We start from the raw sequence: 13480 nt of genomic DNA on the forward strand, positions 1-13480 counted from the left end.
TCCTGGACCTATTAGCAGCCTTCAACATAGTCTCCCACCGCATACTAGCCACCACGCTCCACAACGCCGGCATCCAAGGAAGGCCTGGATATGATCTTTCCTCTTAGGCAGAACACAGAGAATAAGACTTCCGCCCTTCATCTCAGAACCGACCGAGATAAAATTCAGAGTGTACCAAGGATCCTGCCTCAGCCCCACTCTCTTCAACATCTACACGGCCCCCCTTCATAACCATCGCCAGAAACCACGGTCTCAACATAGTCTCCTACGCCGATGACACCCAGCTCATCCTCTCCTTCACCAATGAACCTGCCATAACCAGGCACAGTTTTTTCAAGAAGAGATGAAAGCCGTCCCAACCTGGATGAAGAACAGCTGCCTGAAGCTCAGCTCGGAGAAAACAGAAGTCCTCATCCTTGGCTCCACCCCTCTGCATGGGACGACACCTGGTAGCTCCCTGACCTCAGAAACCCATTCACCCCAACAGACCATGCACTCAACCTTGGCAGCATCATACTCGACATTTCACTCACCATGAACTACCAGATTAACATTGTATCCTCCGCATGCTTCAACAGCATCCGCATACTTTGCAAGACGTTCAAGTGGATCCCCCCAAACTCCTGGAAAACCGTCACTCACGCACTAATAACTAGCAGACTGCACTACAGTAATGCCCTCTACACAGGAATGAACAAAAAACTCCTTCGCAAACTCCAGACCATCCAGAACGCCGCAGCCAGATTTTTCCTCGATATCCCACGGCACAACCACCGCACCCAACACCTCGGTGACCTCCACTGCCTCCTCGTCGAAAGAAGAATAACCTTCAAGCTGGTAACACACGCCTACAAGGCTCTCCATTACACCTGACCCCAATACTTCAACAACCGACTCTCCTTCCACGCCCCCAAGAGAAACCTCCGCTCAGCCGACCTCTCCCTAACCACCGTATCGCGTTTTCACAGGACCAGAGCAGGTGGAAGATCCTTCTACCTCGCAGCCAAGACTTGAAACAAACTCCCCCTTTACCTCTATGAGGCAGACATGGCACAAATTCAGGAAGGACCTCAGGATTTGGCTCTTGGAATGACCCCAACAGAGCTGCTCACACCCTTCCTCAATGCCTTGAGACCCTCACGGGTGTGATTGATTTGATTGATTGTGTTGGCTATTCTGGATGCCTATGGTTGACAATCATAGACTGATTGCATGCATGCAGAGGTCACAGAATCAACATACAGAATTATGGCAGACAGGTAAGGCATGTGTGATGGGAAAGCTTTTTGTTGGAACCATGCCATGTTTCTCTGTGCTCATTTTTAGGAAGTAAAGGTGTTACTAGAGGCCACATTAGCTACCTGGAAGACCGCATGTCATGAATATAACTAGAAGTAGGCCCACCCCAGATTGACATCCTTTTCAGTGGATTGTCCTTCATCTGTATCCGATGTCCACATCTGCCTCTGGGGTTTCACAAAATTGTGCCTTGATGGGAGATTGACCCACAGCTTTGTCTAGAACATCAAGACATAGTCTAATTGTGTAGCTCTTAGTTTTTGCTTAGCAGCCAAAAAGCATTGTTTTTGCTGCTGGACCAACTGGTTGTTGTCTGGAGTTAACACCGCTCTATTGGACTATGAGGTCACCTTGCCCAGTCACTAAGTGGTTTCTAAGAATTACGTCCCTGCCCATGTAATTGAGTAGTCGTATGTTGGACAGGACAGAGTTCCAGGAGGTGGCCTGTTTTTCAGGGAACAGTGAGCTATTTTAATTACAAAAGCATTGTGAGGGCTCCTCCAAAGGTATACAGCCTTTTAGTGAATAATTGTTCTCACCCAAGAAGGTTTTTTTGACAGTCAAGCCACCACCTTTGTTTGCCTCGGGTAGAAATCCACACTGTTCATAGTGAGGAGGATGGATGGCCTGTAGTCGACCGCCTCACTGACCCACCAACTGGGACCGCTGATTGCTGTAGCTCATTTTTCGGTACAAGGACTTGCCTGCCTGAATGCTCACTAATTCTGGGTCTCAGGGCATGTCGCCACCAGCAGCTGCTGCTTTGCTCCCCATATTTCTTCCGTGGGGCACTTACCAGCCACACAGACCTATCTCTTCATCCTGCCCACATACTTAGATCCTCATGGGGGCGGCTTCCCATGACGACAGAGGGATTTAAAGGTGGTGATATCTTGTCTCCTCCTGTGCCAGCTGTAGGAGAGTAGGGTCTGCAATCCTATGACCACCCGGACTTTTTGCATTTGTTTCACTGGTTTACGACTTTCTTGGGCTGTGGGCCTGCCAATCAGACCCACAGCCTAGCTGTTCTCTCGCTAAATTGATGTGTACCCTAGGTGCATTACCCAATTGGAACTGGGCCACCTTGTCAGACCCTGTAACTCAGGGCATCGGTGTACCCAGGGCCTACCAGGGGCTGAAGCATGTATTATGCCACCCCTGGATGGCCATCTAAATCTGACACAACTGGCTGCACGACAGCTGGGGCAACGTGGCGTACTCGCCCGTTGCTATAGGTATAGTATTCCTATATCTAACCCTAAAATGGACACCCGAGTTCCTATCAGCCACTCCTATGGCAGGCCTTGACAATCCTGAAGGCAGAGTGCGTGGGATCGTGTGAATTGGGCCCTGGCACGAGCCGAGCCCGGTTGCAGCTTGCGGAACCAAGACCCAATGGCTGTTCCATGATAACGCGTACCATATTGGTAACTTCGGTATCGCGCTATCAAGACATGTCGAGTAAGGTGTCATACGAATCGGGATGCGGCCCCCTCACCAATACTGGCGACGAGGTTAGCATTCCGCCCTTCTAGAGGGACACGACATGTACGTAACTGTGAACCCCGGTTAAAGTTAACTGAAGCCTCAGCTCCACAAAATGGACGCTGCCACCACAGACACGAGTCTGACCTCCTGCTGCTGGGAGTCCTTCCAGAGAGGAGAGCTCGGACAAAGGGTTTCCTGTCCGGGGCAGTGTTCGCACCATCCCAGACAGGGTTTTGTGTATCCTGGGTAGGCAGGGCTTTACAAGAAGGTGACTGAGGAGTGGCACCCCGGTGCTCACTACGCATCTGCCGGCTAGAACCAGTTCCAAGGGCGCGCAGCCCCTGACCTGGGGAAAGTCCGGCAGGGGAGAGGGGTGTAACTACCCCCCTTCCTGGTCCCACCCCTAGGGCAGGACCTAGTCATGTACCCACCCCTTTCTTTAGGATAAAGGCCGGTGCGGGGACCCTTCCAAATTAGATCATCTTTGAATCAAGAATACTTTCTACGAAAGGACTTCAAGACTCTTCTTAAGATTTCTCCCTTGTGGCTAAGGTGTAGTCACCCTGCGTCCGCAGGCACCATCTAAGAACTCTGCGGTTTGCTGCAAGTCCTTCCTCAGGAATCCGACTGCCCAGCTCGACGAGAACCGGCTTCCCTGGCACCTCTGACCTCTACCCACATCGTCAGCTCAGCTGAGATCTGTGGGTGCGACGAGACCTCGAGGGACCGGCCATCATCAAAACCTGCACGCTTTCTTAAACAGCACGCCCACCGAAGGAAACCTCTGGTGAGTGCTCTGGGGTCCGAGAAGCCCCGACCCTGAGCAGCTCCAGCACCGAAGTGCAGCCTCCCAGCATCTCCACGATCTGCGTGGGGCCCTTCTGCTTCACTGCTCAGCACGTTGTCCGATCACTAGCCGCTGGCTTGTGACGCTCTTGACGACAATCGACAACCAACGCTGCTGGTCTGGTTGCTCCAGACTGGTCTTTGCTCCCTTCTGCGAGAGGAGCACCTCGGACCCTCCTGGTCCACTCAAGACGCCATTTTAGGCCCACCACGTGGCCCTGAAATCTGCCAAGGTTGTTGCCTCAATCCTGGGCCCAGCGACGCCGACAGCATCAATCTTCGTGGAACAGCTCGCACCTCCATCCTGGTCGCCGACAACGCCTCCTGGTCCGTGAGACTGCAGAGCCTAGCGTCGCCCACTCACCTAGTCGAGGTGACGATCATCCGGTGCCCTCCTGGTACCCTCTGACTACTGGCTAGTAGTACGAACTTGGTCCCCTCTGCTTTCAGGTGTCATCCATCTCTGATCCAGGCTTGGATCTCTACGAACTATTTTCCACTGGTCGCCGGCCAGCAACTCCTTCCTTCCGGCTCCTGGCTCGTCAGCGAAGACCCCCGACGCCTGTAAGACTTGTGCAGCCGCAGCCCTTGTGGCTAGGTAACTTCGGCATTTTGGTGCCCGCATAGCCTCCTTACTTAAGGGTCCCGAGTCCCTCGCTTCCGACTTGCCTTATCGGGTCCGCCCGAGACCACTAAACTTTCCGTGCCCTCGGGCACTTGTATTGATTGTGCACTTGAAGTATTTTCCTAAGAGTTTTGTTCTGTGCTTAGTACCCTGTCCTCATAAAGAGTCCAGGGCTGTTGTGATTCTAATAAATATACTGTTTATTTTCTTAACACTTGTGTGGTGTCCTTTCACTTGGTGTTCAAGGGGTATGTGATGGTATAACAGCTGGCTTAACACGCCCTCTAGAGTTTAGCCTGAAGACTGCTCGTATCCACGCTACTAGGATAGCTGGTCTAAGGTTGACTTACAACCAATCACCATAAGGGTCGTTTGGACCGATGCATAGTGGTCGCTAGAATAGTGAACACTGCATATCGGGCCAACTTCTCACACCAGCATTATCCCTTTCACAGCCATTGATGCCTCCATTGATCCTGGAACCTCCTCTCTGGCAGGTTGGACTTGTGGGTCAGGTGCCCCAGCACATTTGTGTATGCATCTACAATCACGTCCGTCTCAACTATGTAAGGGCTAGTCAAGAGTCTCACTTGGTTTGGATTGAGAATAGGGTCTGGCCTTGGGACTGCGTCAATTTGACTACATGAGTACTAGTAGAAACACTGTTTGGGCACCACAGAAGCAGGCAGGAGGAAAATATCAATTTGTAAGTTGCCCTATGAATGGAGCCTGGTCAATGTGTGCCTATTATCTTGGCTCACCTGCCACACTGGCTCTATAATCCTGTTTTGAGCATCTTTAAATGTGTTGTTGTTTATTTTGTATTTAGATTCCAAGAGGGTGGATTCCTTTTAGACCCAATTACTTGAATTCATCTTCTGAAAAATGTTCCCTGGTTGGCAGATTAAGCTATGAGGTGTCATTTTGATTTCTTTGTTCATCTTCTATCTCCTTCCAAATTTCCTATCTTCCGTGGGAACATAAACCTGGTTTCTGCATTATTATTCAAGCATGCACGTTCTAAATCTATGTTCTCCTGTGACATAGATTTGCTTGCTTTGAAGACTGGCTTCTCATTATCAAAAGGACTATAACATTAATTGTTCTGTAGAGTGTCTCTTGACAATCAAAATCTACCCACATCTTGCTTCTGAAGGATGTTTTGTCCTTTCCACCAAAATAGGGGAGCAACATTGATGCCCTTCCAAAGGCAAACCCCGGTTGCAGAGGTGTTACTTTCTAGGAAAATCTTTTAGTAAAGGCAGGTTTTGGAAAAGGTAGTTCTGTTTGCTTGAACCCTTTGCATCTAAGTGTATTAAGCCATACGGTCCTTTTCCCATCAATTTGGGAAAGGGAATGAGCATGGTGATGTGGTAGTTGTAACAATGTGTCTTAGAGATGATTTCAGCACTCCAAGTCTGTGCTCTTCCTCCTTCAAAATACTGAGCCAGACACCCCCTCAACTGGCACATCCTGGACATCAACTTTTATTTTGTAGCATCAAATGTGTAAACTGTGTTTGGTGATGCTCAGCTTTAGGCTTCTGGCTTGCATAGGGACACTTATACACAGGCTTACATGAGGTGTCAAAGGCTAAGCTCATTTTAAGAATATGGTTAATTTCTGGTATATGTAATTCCCAACCAGTTGTGAAGGCAAGAGAGCGTGGATTAAGAGTAGGGTGAAATCACAATAATGGAAATTATCTTTCTCTCCATCCCAAAGAATACTTGTAAACTGGATCTGCCTTCTTTAGACTTTTTGAGAATTTCATTTCTGGTTACCAAAGAAATTGTATTCGCTTACAAAAGAAATCAGACTTTTCTCAAGAGAAAGGACAGTGAGCGAATAGGTCACCTGTCCAAATTGATCTGTCCATGTTTGTACCAATTTGCATTGTGTTATGTTACATAACTTTATGCGTACTTGTAGACTCAAGAAATTGCTGCGAGAGTCGCTGAAGTTAAAGAAATTGATTTCAGAATCCGTTAAGCAGTTCATTATGCTTAAGATCATCTGGAGCTGTCTAAACAGCTTTGTGGTCTGTGGGTTGTCAACTATTCTGATTATGTTCCTTTCAGACATAATTTGCAGAAAAAGACTGTGATGTCTTTTGGTATTGGGTTAGTAGTCAACATAAGTATCTCGACTGACCTTTTCATAGAAATGTCCAATTCTGCGTTGTTGCATTTTATAGATTTCATAACATGACCGTTGTTTTGCATCTCTTTCAGCTGTTCAGATGGAGAACAAGAAAAGCCTGATTTTGGCATCCATGAAACTTCCTCTCCAAGATAGCAGCAATAAGGTACATTCATTTTCATGCAATTTAAGGTATTTGATATAGTGCATGGAGTAGCAATGAGAGGCTTCACAAAATGTTGTTTGTCTTCAGCAAGCACCTGAAACCTTATCCAGTATTATGGGTGTCTTTCATAGATTCACATGCCTGAATCACGGGGAATGATTCAGGCATGTGAATCTATGAAATACACCAATACTGGATAACTGCAGTTACAGGTAAGTAACGCATTTCTTATCCAGTATTATGGGTGTCTTTCATACATTCACATGCCTGAATCATTCCCCGTGATTCAGGCATGTGAATCTATGAAAGACACCAATACTGGATAACTGCAGTTACAGGTAAGTAACGCATGGGTGTGGCATGTGCAGTACTGTCGTCGGCTTTCCCTACATGCCAATACGGCAGCAATGATATATCTAACACTTTAATTTATGTTCTTCTCTCCTACTCCATATCGATCTCCTAGAGTTGATGTCGGAACACCTCACTCAAACTTTTCATGTCAAGCTCTCTTAATTCAGAGAAACACCACCACAGCAAACCAATATCCGAACCAACAGGGAGGAATTTTATACAGAGTTCTGACCATGACACTGTACTTATACCAATCTTAGTCTAAGATAGATCAATGCCTGTCTTCTTCCTATCTCTGGCGGGCACACAATATGGGCAAGGTTCTGTAATACATCAGAGACTGGTAGAGGCAAGATACTGAACCCCCTTGAGGCATAACAACTAGTGAGGCCAATGACTGTGACGTTGGTGGGAAATCTGTTCATATCTCCATAGTTATGTTCTTAATTTTGGGGTTTTGAAAAAATCAACCTGTATCTACTTCTAACATCTCACATGCATCTTTGAATGTAAAAAACAGCGTTATAGGATATAAATCTCCTAACATTTACCAATCCCCACCTTACCAGCAAGCCATAGACATCGCCTGATCTGTGCCAGAAAAGATTTTAAGTCACCATATATTTAGAGTTCTGGTGAAAGGTAGTAGTTTCTAGATTCCTTTAACTGCTGACTCTCATGCTCATGCCACCCTACTCACTATCTGTGGTGCCTCCTTCAGGAGTGTGCAGCCCATCATAAGGTACTCAGGCAAAGATGTACTGTCTGTGCTATCACAATGAAGTATTTTCTCCCATTCACCACATTTGGAGCAGAACCTTGCTACATGCTGTGGTTGAGGTGTGATGTATTACAGCTTCAAATCTGGGAGTGTAAGGTCTCTTGCTACGCTATCCCTTTTAGAGGGACTAACCTTTCCATGCTCTTCTCGCTTGCCCAAACCAGGAAGACAAGGAGAATATCTAGTGATTTAAAGGTTGATTTGGTAAAATTCTGCAATGAATACAGGCATCGAAGAAGAAGCATTTTCGCAATAGCCACCCTGCCTCTAGATGATACAGTAATTGTGTTCCCAAATTGGATGGATATCCTAGGCCCTTGAACCATTTGCTCCATGTTGTATGTGTATTGTTTATTTGCAGAATGGACAATTTGGATTCCTAGGTGTTTAAACTTGTCTTGTTCCTGCGTTAGGTCTACTTTTGGCAGTTCAAGATTTTTTTTTATATTCTGATTGTGCTATAGGGAACACTAGAGTCTGTTTTGTTCACTCACATGCCTGTTATAGCTCCAAATTCTGCATGTTTCCTCTTCCGAATAAGGATTGATATTTGTAGTGTGTGTCATATACGCCAACATATCATTGCGTACATGGAAACTGCATGGACCGTGCCACCTACTTTCATCCTTCAGGCTAATCATTCTCTTTCTTAGTCTTATTACTCGTGGTTCTACAGCCATTGCGAAAGGCAATGGGTAAACTGGACTCCCTTGCTGTGTTCCCCTCTCGATAGGAAAGGCTTTAATAATCATTCTCTTCCAGATCTTACCCTGGGCAGCGGGTTATGTCTAAAATGTGTACATCAGTTTACGGAAATTAAGAACTTTTACCATTGTCTCCAATTCTATCATCATGTATGACCAATCTATAGTATCAAAAACATTATTGATGTTTAGAGCTGTCTCTCTTTAGTGGCATGAAGCCTTCTCAGATTCATTAAATTAATATTCCCTGCAGTAAATACGCATAAGTCATCTTATGCATTAGTACACTAGACAGTAGTTTAGATAGGATTTTGGTGTCTTTCTTAATCTTCAACAGAGGTCTGTTTAATTCCAGTTTCTCAAGGTTTCGGTCTGATTTTGGCATTAGGATGACTCCTTCCCTCATAGTGGCTGGCGAGGAACTGTACCAGACACCTGGCCTCATTGTACACTTCCAAGAGTTTCTCTGGAATTTGAGCTAAGAACAGCAGGTGAAACCTGGATGGCAGGATGTCTCCTCTGTGGTATTTCAGCTTCCTTCCCCTTATTGCTTCCACCATTTAGTCCCTTGTAATTTCCTTATCCAACTCCTCTGCCTCTACATCGCATCTGAAAGTCGGGGTATCTGGCTATTCTTCTGGAAGTTTACCAAGTTACTGCTGGGGGAGATGACTTTTTATATAGAGATACTGATAATACCAGCATATTTTTTTGGGGTGGGGGAGGGGCTGCTTCTATCTTAGCATCTAGGCAATTATTCTGCCTGATTTGCTCTTCTCTCTATGAAGTATTTGCCAGTAGGTTTTCCATGTAAATTTGTTTAATGTGTCCCATATCCCTTGTATCTCACAGAAACATACTTGCCAAGTATCTGGGCCATCAGATGCCCCTGTCTATCCATTTCCAGTTTCTTTCACTCTCTTTAGTTGTTGAAATTGCATGAGCCATAAAATTTACCCCTAGATTTGTCTCCAATCACAACATTCATGGTCTTCTATTCATTAACTTTGTTGTCCGTATTCCTCCAGTTATGTACGAAGTATGAATCAATAGATGTGCATATCTCTGTTTCGAAACACTGGGTCACAGAGAACGTCTGTAGGTAGTGGCCACGTGGGTATGGGGATCTGTGTTGATTCTATTCCATTTAGGAAGAGGAATGTGGTCAGTAAGGATTCTCCTAAGGTATTTAATCTTCTGTATTTTTGTCATCAAGGTACAGGTTACTAATATCCAATCTAGTCTGCTATAGGTGTTATTGCAAACCATGCATTATCTCTGTCAGTGTCTTAATCGTACCCAGCTTCGTGTGATGTTTGGGGGTGGAGGGGTGGAATGAAAAATGTCCTAGCTATGAGAACGGAAAGTTTCAATTCTATTCAGGACTCGTAGGTGAGGATTATGCTATTATTTCTCCACTTTATTGAATAGTAGCCATTCAAAGTTAAGTAAAACAAGCTACTATTCCCATGAAACATCGTGAATAAACACAAACAAAAAGGATAGTGTCCATGAGTAGAGTCCTCTTTTCTCTGCACCAATCGCAGGGCACCGAGGTGATGGTTGGCCTCTGTTACTGTCCATTCCCCCTCTTTCATTGCTGAAGGTCAGCTAGCTAGGAGGCATTACGAATCTTGTTTACCAGACTCACCTGTAAAAGTAAGTTAGAGTGTAAGCGACAGTAGTGGCTAAGGTTTAGCCTGTAGGGGAAACAGCCCAAAGTATTCATATATGAAACTTTAACCAAAATTGCAGCCAAGGTAGTGAAACATCTTACCCCAGTACGAGGGTGGAAGGTACGAAAGAGAACCTTGTACCCTGGGTGGGATAATCCTTGCCTCAGAGTCCTTAATAGAATTGAAACTTTCCGTTACTATAGCTAGGAAATTTTTCATTCTATGTCCGAATCGGAGGCGAGGATTATGCTAGTTTAAAGCATGCTCACCACCTAGTGAGCTGTGTCAATAACCGGCTTGAAATAAAACCGTTTAAAGGTTGAGTCGGAAGACCAGTCTTCTGCATTCAGAATGTCTTCCAGACTTGCTCCCAGGGTAAACGCTTTAGAGGCCATTGCCCATCTGGTAGAATGGGAGCCGAAGGTCAATGCCAGCTTCCTGCATTACCCACCTTACCCAACGGGCAACGGTGGGGGAAGAAACCACCTTATGTGGTTTCCTGAGCACAATAAGTAATTGTCGCTCTCCTGGAGGATGGAACTCCTCTGACATTTCCTGGTACGCCTTAAGGCAAGATACCAAGCATAGCTTTGGAGAATCTGGAAATGCAGGATCAGAGATGGACTTCGTCCCACATTTCGTACGCCTTCGAATTGTGAAGGTGAATATCCTGCCCAAAATGTCCAGGGCCCTGACATCGAAAACTCGTCTGCAGGATATAAGGCAAAGAAGCATGGCCAATTTCTCCGAAATCTCTTTGTTAGAGAGGTATCTGTTTGGCTGCCCGGACAGTAACAAATTCAAAACCTGGTTAACATCCCAGAGCTGTGAATAAGGAGGCTCGGGGGTGGGTGGGGGTGGGGGGGGGGATGGGTGTCGGTGATCACACACAGGAGATCCATCCACCATTGCATGACAGAAATGGCAGAATGGAAGGTATTAATGATTCTATAAGCTAGGCCTTCCTCCGCCAGGGTGACTAAAAAATTTAGAATGGAGGTCACATCTGCTGCTTTGAAAAACACAACAGGGGCCCCGCCCCCTGAGACAAGGATAATACCCTAACAGGGAAACTACTTTCTTGGAAAAAGTCGCGCACTGGGCACAGTTCTAAATATACATTGAGTATTGCTTACACCATACATCTGATTTTTGTTTACATAACACAAGACTTAATATTTTTTTATAAAGAAAACATATATTTTTTTATTTCGTTATTTCTTATCCATTTTATATTATTTTGTATGATAGATTATTTCACATTTTTCTCAATAAATTATTTCACATTATAAAAACAACAAACATACATAACAATTTCATCACAAGTATTTCAATGTCTCTATCTTTCCCTATCTATTTAGAAAACCACAGTTCTCAAATGGTATGTATTGACCTAAGGAACTAAAAAGCTCTACTTTTGTAGTTGGAGAAACATTGTGTTAAATTAAGAGTCAACAAAGCCTTTCCTGTTGTTATTTTGTATACATTAGACAGACCAATGTATTGGCTATTTTAACACAAAATATAAATCCAGTTAAGCCACAATACTGGTTTAAAGATGTTGAATTGCACCTACGCGTTTCGGCAAAAGCCTTCCTCAGGGTATTCACACCAAAGTTTGGCTAGAAATTAGGGAAAACTTAATATTAAGACATTATATATAATCAGATTAATGGTGTAAGACTAAACTATCTATTATTGGCTCTAGGTGGTCAAGGAAAAAACCTACTATATAATATAATTGGTTCTCTAAGTTGGGGAAGTTCATGGTAAAAAACACCGGCACTTCTATACTCTGAATCAATAAAGAAATTGTATTATATTATATTATATTATATTATTGCAGTTTGAGTGCAATAATATAAGCCATTAATATACCTAGACATATGAGTTTCTTGAACGCAGCGGGAAGTAGCCCGTTGTGATATAAAATAAATATATTTCAGGCTTCAGGACAGCGTGTTGTCAGTATTTCTGTAGTAGGGGATCTCTGTGTATAGTCATAATCTAGTGAATAGTCCCGCCCATGTGCGTGGACCCCGGCAATCAAAAATAATCTCTTAAGTTGTCAAATCATGCAGAAACAGCAAAGACACTTAAGAGAGAATTTAAAGACAAATAATGCAGCCTATATCCACAGGCTACACTGTCCAGTACTTCAACTAGAAATTCCACCTAACAACACCAAATGCAACACAGCCTGCCCAGTTTCTACCATAAAGAAACTTGCCTCCACCAGTAAAAGACTCTGGAATGATAGAGAGAAAGGCATGGACAGACAAGCCCCATAGGTGCCATTATGTGACTTAAATAGGATACTGTGCCTTTAAGAGAACTTTCCAGAACTTTCTCCCAGTATCCCAGAATGCATAGCAGGTCCCTCTTACTTTCAGTTCTTTTTTCCGGCTCCTGCTAACAGGACCCTGGCATTGAACTCTCCCTTTTTTCAAGGGTTTATTGGATTTTTGTCACTTTTTTGGATAAAAGTGTTTGAGTATATATTTATTGGTGCTTCTCTTCTCTCCTGTGTGTTTGTTCAGGCTTTTTAGGGCTCTAAAATGCCTGGTCTCTTCGACAAATGCCCAGCATGTGGAAGGAAGAGTGATCCACACGACGTCTGCATCGTCTGTCTCCCTGACACACATGTCCCTGAAGACTGTGGCATCTGCCAGCAACTTTCAGCAAGGACCCTGAGGGACAGGCTGAAGATTAGGCTCCAAGGCCTTGAAGAGAGACGACTGCCGGCTGCAGGTGGGTCTGGGCAGGCTGGGAAGGTTCCCTCTGCCTCTGCTGAGGCCTCTGGGGGGCTCCCCAGAGGCAGGAAGACCAGCAAACGGTCCCGGTCTCTGTCGGCGTCGATTTGCTTCGACAGCGACTTCGAGAGGGATGACAACGGTGTGTTCCCCATCTCCCCGGGGCTCCGGGTCGAGACGGCGTGAAGATTCGACGTCGAAGGGCCTGGATAGGCCGCCGTCGAGACCACCGTCGACTGCATCTTCATCGTCATCGTCGACCTCTCGATGTCGAAGAAGGAGCGATAGGCATCGGCGCTCGCCATCGAGGCGACACCGCCGGTCGCCGTCGAGACAACGGTCGGTGTCGAGGGGATCCTCGACGTCGAGGACCTCAAGAAGGAGGAGTCGACGCTCGTCGTCGAGAATGGAACGGTCGACGTCGCGGAGGCGGCGTTCGGCGTCGAGGAAGAAGAGGTCGACGTCGCGGAGGCGGCGTTCGACGCCAGAGTCGCAGAGGCGACGTTCTACGCCGGAAAAGCGACGCTCAGCGTCGAGAAGGAAGAGATCGGCGTCGAGGAGTCGCTCCAACTCTCCTAAACGGGGCAAGAGGAGTTCTGGCGCCAGAAGTCAGGCTGGATCTAGTGGAGGACGCAAGAGAAAGCGA

At 45.8% G+C, this 13480-nt stretch overlaps 1 protein-coding gene across 2 annotated transcripts in view; it reads left to right on the forward strand.

Annotated features, from left to right (window-relative positions):
* Positions 1–13480, forward strand: part of MROH1 (maestro heat like repeat family member 1) — a 2204128-nt gene that overhangs the window by 676168 nt on the left and 1514480 nt on the right. For both annotated transcript variants that reach the window (XM_086966435.1, XM_086966436.1), the window contains exon 12: positions 6493–6566. In XM_086966435.1, the coding sequence (XP_086822561.1) occupies positions 6493–6566 (74 nt within the window). The remainder of the gene's footprint in view (positions 1–6492; positions 6567–13480) is intronic.

This window comes from Lissotriton vulgaris, chromosome 4_1 (assembly GCF_964263255.1).
Source record: "Lissotriton vulgaris chromosome 4_1, aLisVul1.2, whole genome shotgun sequence".
NCBI lineage: Eukaryota > Metazoa > Chordata > Amphibia > Caudata > Salamandridae > Lissotriton > Lissotriton vulgaris.